The sequence below is a fragment of the Lipotes vexillifer genome, unplaced genomic scaffold, assembly GCF_000442215.2.
Source record: "Lipotes vexillifer unplaced genomic scaffold, Lipotes_vexillifer_v1.1 scaffold128, whole genome shotgun sequence".
Taxonomy (NCBI): Eukaryota; Metazoa; Chordata; class Mammalia; order Artiodactyla; family Lipotidae; genus Lipotes; species Lipotes vexillifer.
In genome coordinates, this window is record NW_006797837.1 from 333,926 (window position 1) to 360,335 (window position 26,410).

At 45.7% G+C, this 26,410-nt stretch overlaps 1 protein-coding gene across 1 annotated transcript in view; it reads left to right on the plus strand.

Annotated features, from left to right (window-relative positions):
• Positions 1-26,410, plus strand: part of GALNT17 (polypeptide N-acetylgalactosaminyltransferase 17) — a 446,658-nt gene that overhangs the window by 211,064 nt on the left and 209,184 nt on the right. The window contains exon 3 of the mRNA XM_007469909.1: positions 11,180-11,346. Within this exon, the coding sequence (XP_007469971.1) occupies positions 11,180-11,346 (167 nt within the window). The remainder of the gene's footprint in view (positions 1-11,179; positions 11,347-26,410) is intronic.

Below are 26,410 nucleotides of genomic sequence, written 5' to 3' on the forward strand. Positions count from 1 at the left end.
AAGAGCGTCAGGATGACAGCGTGCAGAGGGAGAGAAAGTGACAAAGGACAGGGGCATGACATCCTGTTGGGGGTCTGGGAGAGCTGCCTGGAGCTGGGCTGAGGGGGGAGGACAGGTTACGCAGAAGGAGGGGCACTTTAGACAGAGAGAAAGGTGTGTGAATTGAGAGGCAGCGTTTCCGGTTCTGGGGAGTACAAATAGTTTACAGCTCCTGGGGGAAACAACAGGGAGGAGTTGAGGTTGGAGAGATGAGCTGGGGCTGAACGTGGGTGCCAAGCAAAGAAGTCTGAAGCTAATTCTGAAAGCTACAGAGAGCCAAGGGCATAGTGGAAGTAGAAGAGTGACATGATCACATTTGCATCTTAGAGAGATCATGCTAGCCGCAGTGAGGTGGATAGATACCAACCCACAGAGGGCTGCAGGTGGACAGACTGGAGGCCAGGGACCGGTTAGGTGGCTTTGGGTGTCATCTAGGGGGAATGATGTGGAGTGGAGGTGTGGCAGTAGGATTGGGGGTGGAGGGGAGTGTCCTAAAGAGATGCTAAAGATGGTAGAATCTTTAGGACTTGGTGACATGTAGAACGGGACATGATTTTGAGTTGACTCCCAAAGAGAAAGAGTGGTGGCCTCCAATGAAGACAGGAAGGTGCAGAGAGAGCAGGTGTCAGTTTTAGGTATGCTGTATTTGGGATGCTGATGAGACGTCCAAGTGGAGATGCTCAGTGGGAAGCAGAAGCGTGAAGCATCCAGACTAGCGATGGGGGTTTGGAAGTTGCTGGCATCGTGGCTGGAGTTGTAGAATTGGATGAGATCACCCAGAAAGAGTTGACCAGGTGAGAATAGGAGAGGACAGAAGAAGGAGCCTTGAGGAACTTTGGAATTTGGAGGATTAGCACAAAAGGGCAACCTGTGAAATAAACAAGTGGCCAGGACAGATCTCCAGTGGGAGAAAAAGCAGAGGTGGGGATGAGGAGATGGCGAGGGTGCCAGGATCCAGGAGTAAATACTGTTTATGTAAGGAGAGAGGCAACTGTGTTGAACACTGCAGAAAGGATCGTCAGCTGGGGTGAGGTTGGGAAGTTTCCATTGATCCGGGCCACGTAGATGTCACTGGAAACTAACAAGAGCAGTTTTGGCAGAATAAGGTAACTAGGAGGCAAATGATGGTCTAGTGAGGGACGAATGACAGATAAAGGGGGAAGTCAGGGAGGGCAGACAAGGAGAAGAGGCTGATCAAGGCTGTGGGGCAAGGGGTTTTTTGGATGTAAATGGGAGAGACTTGAGTCCCTTCCTTGAGTGGAAAAAGTCAGTGGAGGAAGAGTGAGGCTGGAGGAGAGAGAATAATGGGCGAAGCAAGGCGTTTAGATGGGAGGAGGCTGGGGAATCCACAGCACAGAGGAGGCGGGGGTTACCTTTGACCTCCTGAGGCTGCCTCCTTCGAGGCTGAGTTCAGAGGTTGATAAGCTTTTAGGTGGTGAGGGGGACTCGGGAAGTGCTTCTCACATTTCCACGTGGCGCGGAGAAGCCACCTGCAGAACTTGCTAAGGGACTCTGAGCCAGTGGGTCTGGGTGGACCAAGTTGGTGCGTTTTTAACAGGCTGCTGGGGGATGCTGCTGCTACTGCTGCTGCTGCCACAGGCCTGAGACCACACTTGGAAGTTCCTGCTGGTGACCTTGATTCCCTCTGTGGAGTACGAGGTACCTGCAAGAGAGAGGTTGGCTCGAGGAAAGCGGGAAAAGTAGGGAGTAGAGATCGGGGTGGGGATGGGGGAATTGAGAGTTCTGAAAAGCCTCGAAAAGAAGGGTGCAGGGCAGCTCCCAGGGCTTCACGGGGACTGGGGACCTTGGATTTGTCTTGTCACCACTGCAGTGGTGGGACTTTTTCTTGCAGTGTCAGCAGTGTGTGTGAAGCGGAGGAAAGTTAGAATGGACGAGGGATGCCCAGCTGGGGTTCTTCAGGGCTGGTGGGAAAGAAGGCCGAGGGAGAAAGGGTGGGACGAAGGCAAGGGTAAAGGGAAGATCTTAGCCAGGCAAGGGTAGAGCTGATACACTGAGTGGAAACAGAGTGGCCCAGGACCGGGAGGTCTCATTGAGGTTGAAGAGTGGCTGGTTTGGGGATGCAAGGTGGGGAGAACTGGAAGGAAGGGAGGCTGTGACTGTGGAAGGTAGAGATGTTTGAGGTGCAGCAGCTCTGGCAGTGATGGGGTCCAGGAAAGGCCATGGGGGCTTCGGGATAATTCCACTGCAGAGCTTCGGGATAATAATTCCACTGCCAAACTGGGTGGGCCTTCTGGGCCTCTCTTGTTATGGGTCAGAAGCTCCCTTGCTGTCCTGGGTGGTGTCTGAGGCTGTGACCGGAAGGAGAGATTGGAATGACAGGGTTCTAATGAGACATGACACCTCAATTTGGTGTAACCTTTTCTTCCAAACTACAGGGTGGTGTATCAGTGAGGGTCCTCCAGAGAAATGGAACTAATAGGATATCTATCTATCTATCTATCTATCATCTATCTATCTATCTACCTACCTACCTACCTATCCACCCACCCATCTATCTATCTATCTATCTATCTATCTATCCATCCATCCATCCATCCATCCATCTCTCTATAATCTATCCACCCACCCACCCATCTATCTATTTGTCTATCTATCCATCCATCCATCTACCCACCCACCCATCCATCCATCCATCTACCCACCCACCCATCCATCTATCCATCTATCTATCTACCTACCTATCCAACCACCCACCCATCTATCTATCTATCTGTCCATCTATCCATCCATCCATCCACCCATCCATCCATCCATCTACCCACCCACCCACCCACCCATCCATCCATCCATCCATCCATCCATCTATTTATCTATCTATCTATCTATCTATCTATCTATCTATCTATCTATCCAGCCATCCATCGATCCATCTATCCATCCATCTAGCTATCAATCTCTATCTATAGAGATAAGATAGGGTATCTCAGACATAAATGGGATATAGATAACATACAGATGGGTGATAAAGATACCTGTACATAAGATATAGATAGATGATAGATAGAGGCATAGATAGGTACATAGATGGAAAGCAAGAGAGATTTATTTTAAGGACTTTGGCTTACGTAATTGTGGAGGCTGACATGTCCAAAGTCTGCAAGGCTCACCAGCAGCCATGAGACCCAGGGAGGAGTTAATGCTGCAGCTCGGGTCCAAAGGCAGTCTGCTGGCAGAATTCCCTCTTCCTCAGGGGCTCTCTGTCTTTTTTCTCTTAAAGCTTTCAACTGATTGGATGAGGCTCCCCCACATGTTGATGGGTAATCTGCTTTACTCCAAGCCTACTGATCTGAATGTTAATCTCATCTAAAAATACCTTCACAGAAACACCTAGAATAACGTTTGACCAAATATCTGGGTACCGTGGCCTAGCCAAGTTGTCACATAAAATTAACCATCGTGGGCAGTTAGACTTGCTTGGTGACCTGATTTCATAATCTGGCCCTGTGTCCACAGGGAGACAGAGAGAGGAGGGAGGAGTTTATTTCTTGGTTGAAGAAAAGGTGAGGTTGTTGGATGTGGTGCGCCCTAGAAAACGTGTGGTGCATCCTGCTGTTTTATGTCAGTCAGCACGCATGGGGTTAATGATCATGACCATGTCCGAGCTCAAGAGTGGTGGCCTTCTGCGCTCTAGAGCCCGCAAGCCACAACTGCTGAGCCCGTGAGCCACAACTACTGAAGCCCACGTGCCTAGAGCCCGTGCTCTGCTACAAGAGAAGCCACCGCAGTGAGAAGCCTGCACACTGCAATGAAGAGTAGCCCCCGCTCGCTGCAACTAGAGAAAGCCCGCGCAGCAATGAAGACCCAATGCAGCCAAAAATAAATAAATAAAATAAATAAATGTATATAAAAAAAAGAATGGTGGCCTATCTGCAGTGGGGCTTCCAAGGAGGAGTTCATTTCTATTCTTGGTAGGGCCTAACCCATGGCTTGGGATACCTTGGATTGATGTGCACCGTAGCCACGTCTGTGATTCAGCGTGTGCTCTCAAGTGTCTGTGGCCACGTGGAATTCAGGCAGCAGCCAAGAGGCGACTCTTCCACACACTCGCCTTTCCTTTCTGGTTCCTTCTACCTGGCAACTGGATACCACTATTTGAAAAATGAATCCTTTTCCTAAGTGGCTGGGCCACACTAATGCTTTCTTGGGAACAGAGCCCTTTTGGCTCTCAGTTTGAGAGTGTGGGCTTTGGGCTATATGTGGAGTGTGTCGGATGCTGACCAGTGAGGGTGTGGCCAAGCCAAGGAAGCATGTGCCGGCACAGCTGGGGGAGCTGGCAGGTTTGGAAGTGCAGGGGGGAACGGGGGTACTTTCCAGGTTTGCTCACATATGTAGAGCACGATCGGGATTTAAAGGGTAGGTACCCAAGGACCTGGACCGTCCATTTAGAGGTGGATTGGATGTCATGTGGATGTGATGCTGGGAGTCCTTGCTCCCACACCTGCCCTCAGCAGTGGGAGGAGTAGAGGTGAAGATGTGTCTGTTGCATGCCTGTCACAATTCTCAAGGGCTTTCTTATTGGAGCACAGCTGCTCTTGGGATGGCAAGGTGGGGTTTGATGACTCAAAGTGCCTATTCTGTTTGACGCCTCACACTTCCCTCCCTCTCATTTTACTCCACATTGCCTTCCCGAACTCAGAAAGGTTGGTGGAGAGGCCTGGCACTGAGGCAGCACGGACTCTGCTGTCAGCTGTAGAACCTTTATTAACGAGTTTTTATGACCTTACGCATGTTTTTGGAGCACCTTGGAAAGGAAAAAGGAATCAGCCTGGTAGGAGTTTGCAGAGCCCCACGTGAGTCTCTGGTGGCACAACGTGGCACTTTAGCGCCCCAGCTCTAAGCAAGCTTGGACAGTTTTTTTCTGGAAGGCGATGGAAGAGAGGAAGGGAGCCCTAGTGCCTCTGTGTGCTCAGAAGTGCCGATCGCCGGCCTCTCCCTCTGTTCTTGGTCAAGCAGGTGTCATCCGTTGATCCATCTTTCAAACCCAGCTCACAGCTCATCTTCTCTGCCCTCCTGACCCGTCTCAACTTACCTGTCACATCTGGTGTAGGTCTCGTTGCCCCTCCGTATCCACGGGTCCCACATCTGCAGAGTCAACCAGCTGTAGGTTTGGATACGCAGTTGGCTGAATCCGCGGATACGGAGGGCCAACTGTACTGCGCATTTTATATAAGGGACTTGAGCATCTGCGGGGTTTGCTTTCTGCAGGGGTCCTGGAACCGATCCGCTGTGGATCCCAAGGGATGACTGTATAGCATTTGCCGCCTTGTGTTGCACTGCCTTGTCATCGTGTTGAGTGCCTTTTAGCCATCAAACCCAAGACTCTCGTTACTGACAGCGGGATTAGTGCTCGGACAGTACTTGGTGTCGGTCCCTTCACTAGGGTTGGGAAGACAGTGGGGCAGAGACTGAAGGGCATTGTTGCACTGGGGAGCCAGAGCTGAGGTGAGCAGCTAGGAAGGCCCTGCAGGTTAACTGCACAGTGATGGGCCATGTGAGCCGAGTGACACAGAGAAACCAGGTAGGCTCAGTGAAGGGGAGCCCTCACCTTAGGTGGGACCCCAGGAGCTGATGACCAGGAGGGGGACCAGGGGCAAGGACTGGAGCCTGGGCTCAGGCCCTGGGGGCAGCCCCACCTACCATCCTGAGCACACACATGTGCACCCTCCACACCCAGCCTTATAGGTCCTGGGGTTCCCTGCCTCTGCCCTGAGGGCTGGCGGGGGCCCACAGAGATGGGCCTGAGTGCATGAGGACAGAAGTGGTTCATAAGCAGCGGAACCTTGGCAATGTCCTGGCGTGGCTGAGAGCAGACGTGGCCTCCCTTTGCTTGGGGTCTTCAGTTAAAAGACTTTGATAACTCCTCGGAGACCAGCACTCAGTTGGTCCCTTGCCCAGATTCGTAGCCAGAACCCCAGGAGATTTTGCTCACATTCCCATCAGCCTTATCAGCCCCCCGGGATGATGAGGCTGGCTTCTGCTCACCTATCCCACTTGAAGGGACCTCTCCTGGTCTGCACTCTGTCCTCAGGAGCCCTTGGGTATGGTGCAGCTGGCCACGGAGGACCGCCACCTCGTTGGGGCTTTTAGGGCAGAGAAAAGGAAGCTGAGGCTCAGAGAGACCAAACGAGTTAGCCAAGGCCCCCCAGCTAGGAAGGGGCTGGGCTGGAAATTGTGTAGAGGCTTGTCTCTTGTAGCTACCACACCCTGCCTTGGGCACGCAGGGGCGTTTGCAAGAGTCTAAAAGTCAGATGGTGATGTTCACGTCCAGGCACCCCTGCAGCGTTTCAGACTTGCTGTGTGACTTAGGGCAAGTGACTTCACCTCTCTGTGCCCCAGTTTCCTCAGCTGTGAAATGAGGATGAAAATACTGCCTACCTTATAGGATTGTTGTTCGTGCTAAATGAGATAGTACAGCACAGGGAAGCTTCCAGCAGTTTTTGGCACCTGTACTATGAAGTGTCGGTTATTATTATCAACGTTATTATCTGTGATCTTCTGGGTCTCCTAGAGGTTGCATCTAAATATTTTTACAATGATAAAATATTGTAAAATAAATTTGGGGTCCTCTTTTTTTTTTTTTTTTTTTTTTGCAGTACGTGGGCCTCTCACTGTTGTGGCGTCTCCCGTTGCGGAGCACAGGCTCCGGACGCGCAGGCTCAGCGGCCAGGGCTCACGGGCCCAGCCGCTCCGCGGCATGTGGGATCTTCCCGGACCGGGGCACGAACTCGCGCCCCCTGCATCGGCAGGTGGACTCTCGACCACTGCGCCATCAGGGAAGCCCTGGGGTCCTCTTTTTGTTTCCAGGTTGGCAGACTGGGTCACAAGTGTGTTTTGATACCTCTTACCTGTATCCCATTGGGGTCATAGAACTTGTTTCCCTCAGAGGTGTTCGTGGGCAGGGCTCTGCTTCTGAGAGGGCGTGGGCGTCTCTTTGGGCTTTGATTTCTTCCCTGCTGGAGACCTTGACCCTTGATCGTGGCACCTGACTCTCCAGTGCGTTCCCAGAGGCGGCCCAATCTCCCAAACTCTTCTTACTCAGCCTCAGCGAAGGAAGAGCACGGGCACTTTTGGTGCTAAGTGAAGTCAATGCCAGTGACTCTGGGGCGAGAAGCATGAGGGAGGGGGGACAGTAGTTACCCTTCAGGCAGTTCCGGAGTTCAAGGAGGCATCCCAGACAGATAGACAGATGGACAGTGGTAAGGTGTCTAAGAGACGTCACATGGTTGGTTATTGGTCTCTGCTGTCTTTTCTCTGTGAGGACAGCTTCACAGAGAATCTGGTCCCTTGTTAGCCCTTTGAGGAGAGGAACCTGGTCTTGAATTTCTTTGCAGCTCCCCTCCTGGCCTGGAGCTTTGATTGGGATTGATCCAGACCTTGAGATAGCTTTCCCGCCAACCATTTTCTTTCAGACAGAAGGTTGTTTATTTCTTTCCTTTCTTTTATAAATTTATTTATTTATTTATTTATGACTGCGTTGGGTCTTCATTGCTGCGCGTGGGCTTTCTCTAATTGCGGTGCGCGGGCTTCTCACTGTGGTGGCTTCTTTTGTTGTGGAGCACGGACTCTGGGTGCACAGGCTTCAGTAGTTGTGGCACGCGGGCTCAGTAGTTGTGGCGCACGGGCTTAGTTGCTCTGTGGCCTGTGGGATCTTCCCGGACCAGGGCTCGAATCCGTGTTGCCTGCATTGGCGGGTGGATTATTAACCACTGCGCCACCAGAGAGGTCCCAAGATTGTTTCTTTCTTACTGACTAGTTATTGAAAGCAAATGTGTGATTTCTGGGACCCATCTCTGAGTCTGTGTTTCTAGAGGACGCACACAAAGCCCTGTGGATTTTTAGTTATTTTGCATTTTCTGTGGCATGCTGGCCTCTCCCCAGGTATCTTTCAAATCTGGAACCTGTTCTTTTATCCACACGACCTTCCGGGTTTCTCTCATTCACCTGGATTTTGCAGTCGGGGAGGCAGGAAACATATCTGATTCTGTATGTTCCATGATATAAAGACAAGGCTGGATGCTGAGCTGAGCTGACTGCTCCCTTCCCCGGATCTGCCTGCCTGTGGGCCATTGCACACCACCTTGGCACTGAGCACCGTCCACCTGGTCAGCTCTGCAGGAACTCGGAAATGAGGGGGCATGCTTCTTTCACGTCAGCCCTAGTCTGCAGGGTGTGGGATACCCAGATCTGTGTGGTTTGGAAGCACCATCTGAGCATCATCAGGCCACAGGGAGGATTGGTCCAGCATCAACTCCAGGGGCAGGAGCCGTACCTGTTCTCTTCCTCTGTGCAGTCTCTAGTATTTCTAAGGCCTGTGTGGCCTCCCTGTTTCCTTTTCATCATCCATCCTTAATCTCCCTTCCCGCACTTATCTGCTGCCTTGGGCATTGGGTGTCTGATCGGAAGTAATGTATGTTTCAGTCTCTGCCGCCTCTTTACAGCAGGTGCTTACGGCCTCAGTTTTCTATCTGTCCAGCATATTGTGGCCGCTCCTGCATATCAGGCCATAAGCCTGGCTTAGAGACTTTTTTAAGGTAGAGTCTGCCTCTCTAGAGCAACAAAACCATGTTGATTTTCATAATGACCGTATTCCTATTGTCCGCCTATTGGGAAACCCTGAGATGTTGGGCACAGGAAAGGTGAATCGCTGTGACCTGGGCAAGATTGGAGCCCGGAGCCCTTTTGGGGATTGGACCCTGGCTGGGTCCTGCAGGGTCTGGGTTGAGTGAAAACCCTGGAAGCCTGGCCCGTGGTAATGGGAAATCTACAAAAGGGATCAGAGGAGGCAGGAGGGAGGATGGAGGAGCCAGGCAGGCAGGCTGGTCTTTCCATCGGTTGGTACATTGCATTTTCCCAGGGCTCTCAAAGGCTGGTCTCACCTGATCCTTATGAGGACCTTAGCCAGGCACCTAGAACTAAATACAGTGAGGATTATTTTGACAGTTTTAGAGATGGAAAAAACATGAGCACTGTGCCCAGGGTGACAGGTTCAATGTGTGGCAGAGAGCTTCTTGCTTCTGAGATTCCCCCATGATTTACTGAATGGCCACCTTGACCGTGAAGGGGCAGGACCGGGGGCCCACGAGTCCCATCTCAGCAGAGGGAATTGTCTTCTCCGGCCAAGAGGCTTAACCCACCACTCAGCCTTAACGGCAGCCTGACCCCATTGCCTGTAGCTGGAGAAGACGGTGCTGGTACGATGCAGTTTGGCCTTTTGTCTTCTTAATTTCAAGGGCCAGAATCTGTTTAAAAACAAAAGGCCCTGAGACTTCCCTGGTGGTCCAGTGGTTAAGACTCCCCGCTTCCAATGCAGGGGGCACGGGTTCGATCCCTGGTCAGGTAACTAAGATCCCAAATGCCGAGTGGTGCAGCCAGGAAAGAAAGAAAGAAGGAAAGAAACCAGGCCCAGGAGTGCATGTCAGAGTAGTTACGTGTGTACGGGCGGGGTGCTCGCGTGTATGTTGAGGAGCAGCTGCTAGCCTGCCAGGCTCAGAATGGCTGCCGGCCCTGTCAAGGAGGCTCCGAGGGACCTTCCGGGATGCGCCCTCCTCCCCCGGCTCACCACGCAGTAAATGAGATGATCCCCGCCAACTGCCCGTGAGCCCGTCAATAACCATTCTAATCTCCTCGGCAGCCCCCAGAAGTGAATTTACGGCATCGAGGTAAAAATGAGGCTGCATGATCAATGGATCCCTGGATGGTCTCCTCTAGGAGACACAAATGTATATTGTAACAAAACTTTATTTTCTTCTGAAAATTGCCTGCGTGATTAATATGGCCCAACACAGCCCAAGCTGTTCAGCATAAAAAAACAGCTGTAATTCTTGCTCTCTCTTCAGTGCTGCTTCCCTTTCACTCCATTCCCTTTGTTTTGCTCTGGAACGCATTGTGCCGTATACTGTACAGTCTCACACAGACAGGCAGGGGATGCACTGAATGCAGTAGCTCTGTATTCCATTCTGCTCTGTTTGCACTTGGTATTTCTGTTGCGGCTCAGACTATGCATAAAACCAAATTCCCCAAGCCAGAGTGCTGGTGTTTCCATCACTGAGTCATGCAGAGCTGGTTCCCTGGGTACCAGTCATCTCTTACATCACTGGGCGCCCCCAGGGAGGCCCAAGCCCTACGCCCCTGAGTCCAGCCTGGATGAAAAGCATTCTTCTCTTTCACCCTGTCTTCAGGTATGGGGGAGTTGCTGGCTATTAGAAGAGAGGACCTCTTAGGCAGGTGGTCACATTTCCAGTCCTCAGGGAGATTCTAGGCATGCTTGCAAGAAGAGTTAGGGTGTGTCAGGCAGCACAGTCCTAGCAGCTAGAGGCCCCTCTTCCTTGATGATGATAAATTTCATGTGTGTTTCATGTCTTTTCCCAGAGTGTAAGCTCCATGAGAGCAAAGGTCTCCTGCACAGTGCTGGGTACTTGGTAGGTCCGATAGATGTCTTAGTTTGGGTTCTCCCAGAAGCAGACCCTGAAACAAAGGTTTGAGTGCATTAGTTTATATGGGCAGTGAAAAGGGCACCACTAAGGGGAATAAGGACTGAGAAGGGAAGGTGTCCCCCAAAGAGGGTGTTATGCAGCTTTGCTACCGTGGGTGATGGAGCTTAATCCCACTGGGGGAAACTCTGGGAGCCAGCGTAAAACCCACCCCTCAGAGTCAACCACCTCAAGGGCTGAGGGAGCTGGGTTATTTATACATCATCTCCCAGCTGCCTCTGGATGAGAAATGATGGGGGTGAGGCAGTTGCTCAGAAGGCAGCAAAGCGGGCTCCGAGGAAGGAGATGCAGGAGCCTGGAGTGGGAAGTCGGGCAGGTGTGCACTGAAGTGAGACCAGGGGCCGCGTGTGGGCGTGGCAGCCTGGGACACAGTCGATGTGTGCCCAAGACTGATGCTCCTCATTCCTGTGGCGTGGTACATTTGGGAGAAGTGGAGCTGGATTTCTTAACTGTCTTCTCCTTAGGTTTTATTCTCAGATATTAGCCCAGAGAGCCCAAGAGGGAACCAACGATTCTCACCTTGGGAGGACGTGTACCAGGATTGGGCTGACGGCCTTACCGTGTGCAGCCGCAGTGCCTGTGCTTTGCTCCTTCCTCTGACTCTGCTGTCCCCTGCTGTGTTCCCCCAGGTGTAAGGAGCTGAGGTTCTCCGAGGAGCTGCCCCAGATATCCATCATATTTATCTTCGTGAACGAGGCCCTGTCGGTGATCCTGCGGTCAGTTCACAGCGCGGTCAACCACACACCGACCCACCTGCTGAAGGAAATCATCCTGGTGGATGACAACAGTGATGAAGGTACGGGGGCCGCCAACCTGCGTGCGGTTGTTGGAGAAGACAGTGCAAGCACACGATGTGAGCGGGGGGAAGGGTCACTTTCATTCCATCCTGAGCCCAAGTGACTTTGTCTCCTGTCCCTGGGGCATAGCTGGAGAATGGGGGCCTGTTTGGGGGGAAGAAATCCAGGTAAACACTAGTTCATTAGTCCTTGAGTCCACTAGGGCTCTGAAGAATAAACTACTGGTTATGTGTCTGGACTCATTTCCCCTCTTCTATTACCAAAAGCAGATGACATTGAAGAGCTGAATTCCTCCGCGATCCCCACCCCCCATCCCGTCTCCTTGGTCCTTTTGCCAGAGGCAGAAGAAAAAGGGAAATTCTATCTTGTGATGGGAACTGTTGATCATACATCAGAATTCCCCTCTGGGCCACTGTGCCCAAAGTGACTGTCGGTAGAAATGCACAGGGTTTGCAGGTCTTTAGGAGCTCAGTTCTGCTAGGAATGATGGCTCAATTAAAAAATATAACAAATACTTTTTATATTTGTTATATGACAATATCAAAACTCCTTTGAAGTCCTTGGAGACGGAGGCCTAGTGTGAAAGTGGTGGTAGGGGGGTTGCTTTGGCTAATTGTACCTTTGTGTTGGATCCCAGCCCAAAAAATTCACTGCAGGGAGAAACCCACACAAGCCGATGACATCAAAGAAAGGCAGCCAGTGTGCATGCTTAAGGCCAAGGAGGCTTATCTTCTAAGCAACTGAAAGATTAGGAGCAAGGTGTACCCCTTGCTCTCGGTGGGATCAGTAGATTACCCCGTGCTCCCCGGTCAGGAGAGGGTGAGGAAGAGGCAGGGCAGTGTCATGGGTCCTGTTGGAAACCTGAGTATCTGCAGCAGCTCCAAAGAGCTCACGTTTCATCGGCCCAGGAGTTGAAGTCCCCCTGACCCTTCTGAACCAGCTGATTGTTACCAGTGAAGTGTTTGAGTGGGTGTGGACCCAGCATTACACCCATCAGGGCACCACCGTCTCCCGGGCCTCCAAATTTTGAGCACTAATGGGTCATTCGCTAGATTTTTCACATCCTTATTTTAAAACTTACATTGGTGTCCTCTTGGGAGAAGGAGGTTCTTTCAGTTCCCTGAAGCCTCTAAGTCAGCCAGCAAAGTCATGGCCCACAGTGGCCTTCTCTGCAGCCTCTCTCTGTGCCCCTGCAGACCTCTGGCTCCAGAAGTACCTCCAAACCCTCTGCAGGGAGTCCTGACTCCTACTCCCCCTCTCCGTCTGCTGGCTAAATCCCTCTCGTCCCCCGGGTGTCCCCGATGTGTCACTTCCTGGGAGATTCCTTTGCTGACATCCTAAGACCCTTGCTCTGTGCTGCCTCAGCTCCCTGTATCCTCCTGTAGCACATAGCACATGAGATCGCTGTGCCTTTCATAGCTGGACTCCCAGTACTGGGCAGGACTTGGTTTCACAGGGCCTGGCTGGTAGCCAGCCCTCTGTGAGTCTCACCCTATTACCGAACACAAGTTCGTGTGCCCGGCACACAGTGAGGCCAAACAAACCAAAATGTCAGGGTTCGGAGCAGAGAAAGGTTTATTGCAGGGCCATTCAAGGAGACAGGTGGCTCATGCCAAAAAACCCCCCAGACTCCTTGAAGGATTTCAGCAAAGCACTTTTAAGGGCCATGATTAGTTGTTGCAAACTTCTCGGTGTCAGAATCCTTTGTTCTTGTAGTTGTCTACGTAGGCCAGGTCAGGATGTTCCTCTAAACCTCCAAGACAAATGTTATTCTGTTCTGCAACTCTTTATCACTACATGAGTGGAAAAGTGTTATACCCTTAAAGGTCAGAGCCTTGAAAATAGGCTATCCTGTATATCAGTCTAAAGGCAACATTCTTTTACTAAAGGTGAAGAGCCAGCATGACTAAACACAGGCAACAGAGCACAAAGGTTAAAGTAAAAGGAACACATCTAATATGGAGTCAGATTTGTTCTTCCCTGTTACAGCCCAGCCGGGGAGTAAATGATGAAGCTGAATAGGGCTGGGAAAGGGCTAGCAGGGGCAAGCAACGAAGTGACCAGAGGTGGTGCAGAGAAGAGCTAGCAGATCCAGAGAGGAAAGCAAACAGTAGGTGCTGGACTGAATTGGGGTGAGGACTCACTACCAGTGGGGCTCCTTTCCCCGAGGAAATCTCAGCAGACCCAGCCCAAGAGGAGGAAATGGAAGAATAGGTCAGAGTCTCAACCAGAACACAAGCTCTGTGAGAATGGGGGTCTCCAGTAGATGTCTTAGTGTGGTTCCCCCAGAACAGGCCCTGAAACTAAAATTTGAGTGCGTTAGTTTATTTGGGAGGTAAAGTGCATCATTAGAGGAGTGGGGAAGTAGGATAAGGAAGGGAAGGCAAAGCCAGCGTAAAACCCACCCCTCAAGAGTTGACGTGCTCAAGGATGAGGGAGCTGGGGTATTTATATACACCTTTAGCCTCAGATGCTTTCACATCAGAACCTCCTGCAACCCTGACCTGGAGGGAGTTCTGCATCAAGAGGTCTGGGATGGGTCTGAGAATTTGCATTTCTCACAAGTTCTCCAGTGATGCTGCTGGTGTAGGGACCACACTTTGAGACCCGCTGGGTTAAGTACCACCATTTCAGTGGTTCACACTTCAGGTCTAAATGAAGATGTTTAATGGGTGAGAAAAAGTAGGGCAGAGGTATTTGTTTCAGTCTGATCATAAAGTTAATTCCCATTCATCCTCCCCTGTCCCCCGAGATACCTGGGGAACCCAGAGTGGACTACATTAATATTGTTTCCCTGTTTTCTTTCCCCAGCTCTAGCCTCTATATTTTCTCCAGGCTAGAAGTGCCTTCTCTTTAACTGGAAGAGGAAGTTAACATTTTTTTTCTTGGTGACTAGTATTAACAAGTTTTGTATATGTTCTATACATACTTGAAAAGATACCCCTACTCTATAATCATGAAATTGAATTCTTGCCAGACATCAACTTTGTGTGTTTAGCTAGACTATGAGTTTATTTTTTTAAGTCTTTTTGATAATGGTATTTTAACATCTCCTCCTACAATGACTACTCCTTCCTGTGTTCCTAATAATGTTTGATTTCTGTATCTTGTTGTCAGTTTCTTTGGCAACTGTAGATTTGTATCTAAATGGCTTCACTATTAGCAGTGGTTGTTACCATTATGTAATGCTCCCTTTATCTTAAAAGCATACTTTTTCCCCCTGCCTTGAATTTAGTTTGTCTAACATTAATATTGTTATCCCTGCTTACCTTCTGTTTGAATTTGATTAAAACAATTTTTTTCCAGCCTTACCAATTTTTTTTTCCTGATCTTAAAAGTAATGCACGCTCTTTGTAGGGACATTTGAATTTATCAAAAAGCACATATAATTGTACAAAAACAAATACTGAAGAGACTAACCAGAAGCAACTGCTCATTTGCCTGTGTTCTCACCCTCTTTTTTTCAATGCATGTTTTACATTAAGATCCTATAGTAAAAACAAGTTAATGTTATTGTTTTTTCTCCTCTGAACTGTGAAGCATAATATCTCCCTTTTTATTAAGAAAAAGTTCTGCAACCATCATTTAATGAGGGTAGAATGGTCCATTCCCAGGCTAGTCAAGAATGGCTCAGGTGGAAACTGCAGCCCTCCACTTCCATGTTATCACATACATTCAAGGAAAAAGAGGCTTTTCAGAGGGCAGACAGCAGAAGCAAGAAGAACTACAATCCTGCAGCCTGTGGAATGAAAACCACATTCACAGAAAGGCAAAATGAAAAGGCAGAAGACTATGTACCCAGATGAAGGAACAAGATAAAACCCCAGAAAAACAACTAAATGAGGTGGAGATAGGCAACCTTCCAGAAAAAGAATTCAGAATAATAATAGTGAAGATGATCCAGGACCTTGGAAAATGATTGGAGGCAAAGATCAAGAAGATGCAAGAAATGTTTAACAAAGACCTAGAAGAATTAAAGAACAAACAAACAGACATGAACAATACAGTAACTTAAATGAAAAATACACTAGAAGGAATCAGTTAGCAGAATAACTGAGGCAGATGAATGGATAAGTGACCTGGAAGACAGAATGGTGGAAATCACTGCCACAGAACAGAATAAAGAAAAAAGAATGAAAAGAAATGCAGACAGCCTAAGAAACCTCTGGGACAACATTAAGCGCACCAAAGTTTGCATTATAGGGGTCCCAGAAGAGAGAGGGAAAGGACCCGAGAAAATATTTGAAGGTATTATAGTCGAAAACTTCCCTAACATGGGAGAGGAAATAGCCATCCAAGTCCAGGAAGCGCAGAGAGTCCCAGGCAGGATAAACCCGAGGAGAAACACGCCGAGACACATAGTAATCAAATTGGCAAAAATTAAAGACAGAGAAATTATTGAAAGCAGCAAGGGAAAAATGACAAATAACATACAAGGGAACTTGCATAAGGTTAACAGCTGATTTCTCAGCAGAAACTCTACAAGCCATAAGGGAGTGGCACGATATATTTGAAGTGATGAAAGGGAAGAACCTACAACCAAGATTACTCTACCTGGTAAGGATCGTATTCAGATTCAACAGAGAAATCAAAAGCTTTACAGACAAGCAAAAGCTAAGAGAATTCAGCACCACCAAACCAGCTCTACAACAAATGCTAAAGGAACTTCTCTAATGGGAAACACAAGAGAAGAAAAGGACCTACAAAAACACCCAAAACAGGGGCTTCGCTGGTGGCGCAGTGGTTGAGAGTCCCCCTGCCGATGCAGGGGACACACGTTCGTGCTCCGGTCCAGGAAGATCCCACATGCCGCACAGCTGCTAGGCCCGTGAGCCTGCGCGTCCAGAGCCTGTGCTCCGCAACGGGAGAAGCCACAGCAGTGAGAGGCGCCTGTACCGAAAAAAAAAAAAACCAAACACCCAGAACAATTAAGAAAGTGGTAATAGGAACATACACATTGATAAGTACCTTAAATGTTAATGGATTAAATGCTCCAACCAAAAGACACAGGCTCGCTGAATGGACACAAGAACAAGACCCATACATATGCTGTCTACAAGAGACCCACTTCAGACCTAGGGACACATACAGACTGAAAGCGAGGGGATGCAAAAAGATATTCCATGCAGATGGAAATCAAAAGAAAGCTGGAGTAGCAATACTCATATCAGATAAAATAGACTTTAAAATAAAGAATTTACAGGAGACAAGGAAGGACACTACATAACGATCAAGGGATCAATCCAGGAAGATATAACAATTATAAATATATGTGCACCCAACATAGGGGCACCTCAATACATAAGGCAAATGCTAACAGTTATAAAAGAGGAAATTGAAAGTAACACAATAGTAGTGGGGGACTTTAACACCTCATTTACACCAATGGACAGATCATCCAGACAGAAAATTAATAAGGAAACACAAGCTTTAAATGACACAACAGACCAGATAGATTTAATTGATATTTATAGGACATTCCATCCAAAAACAGCAGATCACACTTTTTTCTCAAGTGTACATGGAACATGTTCCAGGATAGATCACATCTTGGGTCACAAATCAAGCCTCAGTAAATTTAAGAAAATAGAAATCATATCAAGCATCTTTTCCGACCACAACACTGTGAGATTAGAAATCGGTTACAGGAAAGAAAACCATAAAAAACACAAACATGTGGAGGCTAAACAATACATTCCTAAATAACCAAGAGATCACTGAGGAAATCAAAAAGGAAATCAAAAAATACCTGGAGACAAATGAAAATGAAAACATGATGATCCAAACCCTGTGGGATGCAGCAAAAGCAGTTCTAATAGGGGAGTTTATAGCAATACAAGCCTACCTCAAGAGACAAGAAAAATCTCAATAAACAATCTAACCTTACACCTAAAGGATCTAGAGAAAGAAGAACAAACAAAACCCAAAGTTAGTAGAAGGAAAGAAATCATAAAGATCAGAGCAGAAATAAATGAAGTAGAAACAAAGAAAACAATAGCAAAGATCAATAAAACTAAAAGCTGGTTCTTTGAGAAGATAAACAAAATTGATAAACCATTATTAGCCAGACTCATCAAAACGAGGGAGAGGACACAAATCACTAAAATTAGAAAGGAAAAAGGAGAAGTTACAAGGGACACCACAGAAACACAAAGCATCATAAGAGACTACTAAAAGCAACTGTATGCCAATAAAATGGACAACCTGGAAGAAATGGAAAAATTCTTAGAAAGGTATAACCTTCCAAGACTGAACCAGGAAGAAATAGAAAATATGAACTGACCAATCACAAGTAATGAAATTAAAACTGATTAAAAATCTTCCAACAAACAAAAGTCTAGGACCAGATGGCTTCACAGGTGAATTCTTTCAAACATTTAGAGAAGAGCTAACACCCATCCTTCTCAAACTCTTCCAAAACATTGCAGAGGAAGGGACACTCCCAAACTCATTCTACGAGGCCACCATCACCCTGATACCAAAACCAGACAAAGATACTACAAAAAAAGAAAATTACAGACCAATATCACTGATGAATATAGACGCAAAAATCCTCAACAAACTGCTAGCAAACAGAATCCAAGAATACATTAAAAGGATCATACACCGTGATCAAGTGGGATTTATCCCAGGGATGCAAGGATTCTTCAATATACGCAAATCAATCAACGTCATACACCATATTAACAAATTGAAGGAGCAAAACCATATGATCATCTCAATAGATGCAGAAAAAGCTTTCTTTTTCTGCAACATCCATTTATAATAAAAACTCTCTAGAAAGTGGGCACAGAGGGAACCTACCTCAACATAATAAAGGCCATATACAACAAACCCACAGCAAACGTCATAGTCAGTGGTGAAAAACTGAAAGCATTTCCTCTAAGATCAGGAACAAGACAAGGATGTACACTCTCGCCACTATTATTCAACATAGTTTTGGAAGTTTTAGCCATGGCAATCAGAGAAGAAAAAGAAATAAAGGGAATCCAAATTGGAAAAGAAGAAATAAAACTGTAACTGTTTGTAGATGACATGATACTATACATAGAAAATCCTAAAGCTGCCACCAGAAATCGACTAGAGCTAATCGATAAAGTTGCAGGATACAAAATTAATGCACAGAAATCTCTTGCATTCCTATACACTAACAACAAAAGATCAGAAAGAGAAATTAAGGAAACAGTCCCATTCACCATTGCATCAAAAAGAATAAAATACCTAGGAATAAACCTACATAAGGAGGTAAAAGACCTGTATGCAGAAAACTATAAGACACTGATGAAAGAAGTCAAAGAAGACACAAACAGATGGAGAGATATACCATGTTCTTGCATTGGAAGAATCAATATTGTGAAATGACTCTACTACCCAAAGCAATCTACAGATTCAATGCAATCCCTATCAATTTACCAATGGCATTTTTTACAGAACTAGACAAAAAAAATCTTAAAATTTGTATCAAGACACAAAAGACCCCAAATAGCCAGAGCAATTTTGAGGGAAAAAAACGAAGCTGGAGAAATCAGACTCCCTGACTTCAGACTATACTACAAAGCTACAGTAATCAAGACAGTATGGTACTGGCACAAAAACAGAAATATATTTCAATGGAACAGGATAGAAAGCCCAGAGATAAACCAACACACCTATGGTCAACTAATCTGTGACAAAGGAGGCGAGGATATACAATGGAGAAAAGACAGTCTCTTCAGTAAGTGATGCTGGGAAAGCTAGACAGGTACATGTGAAAGAATAAAATTAGAACACTCCCTAACCCCATACGCAAAAATAAACACAAACTGGATTAACAACCTAAATGTAAGACCGGACACTATAAAGCTCTTAGCGGCAAGCGTAGGAAGAACACTCTTTGACATAAATGACAGCAAGATCTTTCTTGACCCACCTCCTAGAGTAATGGAAATAAAAACAAAAATAAACAAATGGGACCTAATGAAACTTAAAAGCTTTTTCACAGCAAAGGAAACTATAAACCAGATGAAAATACAACCCTCAGAATGGGAGAAAATATTTGAAAACGAATCAACGGACAAAGGGTTAATCTCCAAAATATATAAACTGCTCATGCAGCTCAATATTAAAAAAACAAGCAACCCAATCCAAAAATGGGCAGAAGACCTAAACAGACATTTCTCCAAAGAAGACACACAGGTGGCCAAGAAGCACATGAAAAGCTGCTCAACATCACTAAGTATTAGAGAAATGCAAATCAAAACTACAATGAGGCATCACCTCACATCAGTTAGAATGAGGCATCACCTCACATCAGTTAGAATGGGCATCATCAGAAAATCTACAAATAACAAATCCTGGGGAGGGTGTGGAGAAAGGGGAACCTTCTTGCACTGTTGTGGTGGGAATGTAAATTGATACAGCCACTATGGAGAACAGTATGGAGGTTCCTTAAAAAACTAAAAATAGAATTACCATATGACCCAGCAATCCCACTGCTGGGCATATACCCAGAGAAAACCATAATTCAAAAAGACATATGCACCAGTTCACTGCATCACTGTTTACAATAGCCAGGTCATGGAAGCAATCTAAATGCCCTTCAACAGACGAATGGATAAAGAAGATGTGGTACATATATACAATGGAATATTACTCAGCCATAAAAAGGAATGAAATTGGGTCATTTGTAGAGACGTGGAGGGATCTAGAGACTGTCATACAGAGTGAAGTAAGTCAGAAAGAGGAAAACAAATATCGTATGTTAACATATATATGTGGAACCTAGAAAAATGGTACAAGTGAACCGGTTTGCAGGGCAGAAATAGAGATACAGATATAGAGAACAAACGTATGGACACCAGGGGGGGAAAGCGTGGTCGGGGGGTGGTGGTGGGATGAATTGGGAGATAGGGATTGACATGTATACACTAATATGTATAAAATAGATAACTAATAAGAACCTGCTGTATAAAAAAGTAAAGAAAAAAGAGGTTTTTAAAGAACTTACCAAAAAAAAAAAAAAAAAAAAGACTGGCTTGGGGAAAGTGTGAATAAAGCCAGGTAACTCTGGATCTGGGTACACAGGCAAGTCAAGGATTTTCCCTTTTATTTTTTGTTTTTTCAAGTCATTTGTTTCATTCAGCTTGAATATTGACATTGGCCTAAATTAATCCCAAGTAAGAGGCAATTCTTTGGACCTTTGTGCATTATTACACTGAAATCAGTCAGGCAAAAGAACTGCTCACCACATCCAGTGGGCACCTCCCTTCTCCAATCCGGCCACATCTGACATTGCTGGCAGCTTCCTTCTTGGCATCTTTCTCCTCTGGAGGCCCTGGCACCACTGTCTTCTGATTTTCCTTCAGTCGTCCTTTTCCTCGGCTTTGTGCTTCAGTTGGGGTCACTCATGGTTCTCACCATCAGGATACACTGGGCAACCTCCTCCACTGTGCACATTCTGGTGACCTCCAAAGCCATCCCCCAAGCTCCACACCTGTGTGTCTTCTGTCTCCTAGGTGGCTACCCAGCGTCCCTCTGAGACCATAAACTCAGTCAGTCCAGTGACTAACTTACCGTTCTCCTTTCATATCCTCTTCAAATAGTGATGATTTTATTTCTTGCTTTCCAATCTGGATACCTTTTTTTTTTCTTGCTTAGTTTTCCTGACTCCTTTATTTGATTTAAATTTTTTTTTCTTTTTTTAAATAGAAGTATAGTCGATTTACAAGATTGTGTTAATTTGTTCTGTACAGCAAAGTGATTCAGTTGTACATATATATACATTTTTAAAATATTCTTTTCCATTATGGTTTATCATAGGATACTGAATGTAGTTCTCTGTGCTATACAGTAGGACCTTGTTGTTTATCCATTCTCTATATAACAGCTTCCATCTGCTAACCCCAACCTCCCACTCCATCCTTCCCCTAGCCCCTCCCCGTTGGCAACCACAAGTCTGTTCTCTATGTGCGTGAGTCTGTTTCTGTTTCATAAATAGATTCATTTGTCTGACTCCTTTATTTAAAAAAAAACAACAGGTACTTACTAATAAATACTCGTTATCCTACCATGTCAAGAACAAGAAATTGAACTTTGTGCTTTCCTAAGAGTTACAAAAGCCTCTTCTGGGGGAGACAGCTAGGTCATCAATGACCCCAGGGAAATACAGGGCTTACCCCAGTGGGGGCACCTGGCAGGGCTATCGTGTGAACCAGGTACTGGGTATAAGGCAAAAATCTGGACAGATGGAATGACGTGTCCTCTATTTTCTGGTTCTGACCTCATCAAGGCGTACTGCCTATGTTCAGGAGGAGGTCAGAGCATAAGGATGAAATGAATGCCCTCAGCTGGTCCAAGCAGCAGGCATGGAAAACCAGCACAAACCTAGTCAGCCTCTGGTCAGAACATCTAATTATAGGGAAGAATGGGGACCAGACTCATTCGGATGATCTACCCTCAGCTTTAAGTGTGGTCAGGTTGCAGGAGAGATAGTAATGATAACCCTCAACCCGTCTGCCTCAAGCCACACCGCTCCCATGTGGATGGTTGGCCATGGTGGATCTATCTCCCTTCCCCATCCTCCTGGAGATCTCCTTTGCCCCCCACCTATGTTGGACCCCATGCCTCTCTCTTTCTTGGTTTACATACTGATTTTGGTGAAACTCAACATCTAGAAGTTTCTTGAGAAATATTACAAGGAAGATAAAATCTTTTGAGATTATCCATGTCTGAAGAAAGCTTTTTCCTAATCTTCTGTGTGAATGATGGCCTGATTGAGTTAGATATCACCTTCTTTCAGAATATTGATGGGTTTGCTCCATTATCTTCTGTCTTTCAGTGTTTTTTAGAAGAAACAAAAGAGTCCTGATTCCTGATCTCTTGCATGTTTCTTTCCTTTCTGGAAGCTTGAGTCTTTATTTTGTTTGCAGAGTTTGGAAATTCACAATGATGAGCCTTGGTGTAGGTCATCCAGTGGCTTCAGTCTGGAATCTAATGTCAGTTTTCAGAAAATTTCTTGGAATATTTAATTGATAATGCCTCCCCATTTTTTCTCAGTTATCTCTTTCAGCATCTCCCACTGTATTCCATTATTAAACCTCCTAAACTGAACCCCCAATTTTCTTATCTTTTCTCTGCTTGCTTACCTTTCCTTATCTTTTTGCTCTGATATATTTGCTTTCTTCAGTTTTTTCTCCCTTCCATTCTATTCAGTTTTTTATATCTGCTATCATGATTCTGCTTCCAGGTCCTCATTTTTATTCTCTGAAAGTTCCTTTTTATAGCGTATTGTTTTTATTTAATGGAAGCAATATGTTTTCTGATCCCTTGGAGGATATTAATAATGTTTTGTTTTTCAGTTTTTTCTCTGTGTATTCTGTTTCCAGAAGGTGCTTTTTTTCTTTGTTATTTAGTTTCTATCTCCCACCTTGGAGGCTTTCTCTCCCCTCCCGAGAGCCTGTTGTCTGCTCATGATTACTTCTTAAGAGGTGATTAAGCAGCCAGGGGCTGGGGGAGGGAAAATGAGGAGTTAGTGTTTAATGGATACAGAGTTTCAGTTTGGGAAGATGAAAATGTTCTGGAGATGGATGGTGGTAATGTGCTTGCACAACAATGTGATTGTACTTAATATCACTGAACTGTAAAGTAAAATGGAATATTTCACATTGTTATATATATGTACACACACACACACACACACACACACACTCTCTCTCTCTCTCTCTCTCTCTCTCTCTCTCTCTCTGAGTGCTTGGACTTCCAGGGTTTGACAGCAGAGGGGTTGGACACATCTGTCGATCTGTGAATCCGCTTTCCAGCCTCCCCAGCTTCATGGTTGATGTCTCGTCTTATGTCTTCTCTGCCCTTGGAAGGTTATGGGTTTATTTTTTTAATCCCTTTATTGTAGTTTTCAGTGACTTTTGTCCAGTTCATGAGTCAAATTTATTATCTTATCCCAGAATTTCCATATACTCATTTTTAAGAACTTTGAATAGGAATTGATAACGTGTTCTCCAGATATGTGTACTGTCCCGTGAAAAGTATACGAAACTGTCTCTTTCTCTGTATCCTCACCAACACCAAGTCTTATTAATCTTTGTCATCTTTGCTGTTCTGATGAGTGAAAAATGGCATATCATTTTTAGATCTGCATTTTTTGAATATTAGTGATATTGAACAGTTTTTCATACATTTGACCATATTTCTCTTTTAGGGATTTGCCCGTTAATAACGACACTCATTTTTTTTCTATTGGAATATTTATCTTATTAATTTATAAGAACTTTGTATATATTTAAAAACTTTTTACATTCATTTCATCGGTATTTCTCTCAATTTGAGCTTTCACTTTAATTTGTTTCCAGTATTTTTAGACAAGCATAAAATTTACATTTTTATATAGTCAAATCCATCAGTCTTTTCCTTTAGTAACATCCTAAGAAAGTTATTCATGATCCCCAGAAGGTACAAATATTCATGTATATTTTCTTATAGGTAAATAATTCTTTTTAAAATAAATTCCAACAGATTACATATTTTTGTATCAGGTGTGAGAAAGTTTTAACCTAGAGACCCTTGTCTCAAAGTATGGTTATCTCAATGTATTTAATAATTCATCCTCACCACTTATTTGAAATATCCTGTTTTCGTATGCTAAAATATTTTACATTTGGAAACATTGAGGCTGAATCACATGAGGACTGATTGGTTATGAAGGAGGGTAAAGAGGAAGGGGGGGGGCCAAAGAGGACTCCCAGGGTCCTGGCTCCAGTGACAGGACAGGTTGGTGCCATCCACTAAGATAAGGAGTATGGTAGGATAGGTTTGGGAGAGGGATTGAGTTCACCTTTTGGATATGTCAAGTCCAGATTCCCGTGGAATTTTACCATGCCTTCCAAACTGAGGGGTAACTTTAGCCATCAAGTTGAAATAATATTAGAAGCCTCTTCGTTTCCACTGTTGCAATCTTTAATACATAAGATTATATATATAATACATGTCTTGTCAATAGTTTTTAACTACTTTTGAAGACCTTTCTTCCTCTTTTCCTTAAGCAATAGTATGTGGAGGTCTTGGCCAAGTCACCTGCCTTTTCTGAGCTTGAGTAAATTGGGGATGATAGTGGCTTTTACGCAGGGTTTAAACTACAAGCTTTCGAGGTAATACTTGTAAAGCATGTAGCACAGGTCCTGGCAGTAATAATAAAGGGCATAACTGTTGAGTGCACTTGTGGTGTTATTTGATTTGCCAGCTCCAGCTTATTCCCCAACATTCTACTTCTGTGTCACTCCTGCTGGGAAGCCCTCCTGGATTTCCCAGGTGTGGCTGGGTTGGGGGCCTCTGCTCCCAGGCATCAGTGTGTACTTTGGCACAACACTTGGCTCGCTGAATTGCCTCTGTGCACTTGCCCATCTCTAAACTATAAGACCCTTGAGAGCAAGAACCATAGTTCCTTCTGTGCTACGTTCCCAGTGCCTTGCACACCAAGTTATAGAGATCGCCGAATACGTTCCTTTAAACTGCATATGTGCGAAGTGTTTCTTTCTACTTCCACCGGCATCATCTTGGGAGTTTTTGTTTTTGGCATTGTTGTACATATCTTGGCTTCAGTGCTCTAGTTGTTTTGATTTAGGTCCCCCAAACCACCTATCTCCAATCATCATGATTTGCGTCTCTCGGTGCTCTTGGTGGCCGTAGAACTCGTCACTAATATTTCCCCGTGGAGCAAGCACACCTGATCAAGCTCTTCTCTTGGTTGGTGTGTTCAGCGGTTGAAAGAAGGATGGCTCAAGTTAGAACTTTTTTCAGTGGAAGGTTCAACCCTCTGGCCTTTCAAAAGGGATTTTGGAGAAGGCATACTGACACTGTTTGCTTTCCTTCTTGGTTTATAATTGCAGAGATAGGAGAGGTCTTGTGGTTCAGGAAGATAACACTTTTCCTGTGTTGTCGAGGCTCTGAGTAAAGAGAGACACCTTGTTATCACACAGCTCCACGCTGGGCCAGGCTTCCTTACTGGAACATCATCTGCCTCTGCCCGGCTTGTAAAGAGCCTTCCTGATCGGAAATAATACTTGTTTTTTGTCCCCAGCCAGCTCACTGCAGTGTGACGGCATTTGCTCTGCGGGTCTGTAATCACAATTAGGTTGTGCATTTACATTCCTCCCTGTATATTTTAGGCCATGGGGAGGGGAGCAGAGGGAGTGTGTATACTTTTTACACAAGAGATAGTGTGAGAACCCCGGCTAAAGCGTCCTGTGCTAACTGGCTTACAAAAACGGATGACAACAAAAAACCTTGTTATTTTGAAATAATTCTAGGTTCACAAGAAGTTGCACAGATGTACAAGGGGTCTGAGGTGCCCTTCACTTAGTTTCCCCCACTGGTAACATCTTGCTAAACTCTAGTGCATTCATCACAACCTATAAATTGACGCTGGTGCAAAATCCACAAATTGTATGAGCAGAGCTTATTCTGATTGCACCAGTTTAAGGTGTGTGTGTGTGGGGGGGGGGTGTTTCTGTACAATTTGATCACAGGTGAGATTCCCCACGGTTCAGATACAGAACTGCCCCATCACCGCAAAGCTCCCCCATGCTACCCCTTTATTACCACCCAGCTCCCCATACCTCACCCCTAACAACCACTAGTCTGTTCATCATCTCTATAATTTTGTTATTTCCGGAATATTCTGTAAATTGAACCATAACCTTTGTGATTGGCTTCTTCCTTCTGCACAGCGTTCCATGGTGTGGGTTTACCAAGTTTGTTTAACCCTTCACCTGTTGAAGGACATTTGGGTTGTTTCAGTTTGGGGTTTTTACACGTAACGGTGCTGTGAACGTTGGTGTACAGATGTTGGTGTGAAAATAAATTTTCATTTCCTTGGGATAAATGCCCAAGAGCCCCATTACTTGAGTTACGGCAGACACATGTTCAAGCAAACTTCTTTGGTCATTTAGTCCATTTATGTGACACTGTGTCTTTAAAAATCTGATTGATTTTTTTACCTTCCAGCCCAGCCTCCAGTGGAGGAACAGTTTCTGTGTTAGTCTTAGTGACCTTGACTATGATACTAAGGGGAATGGG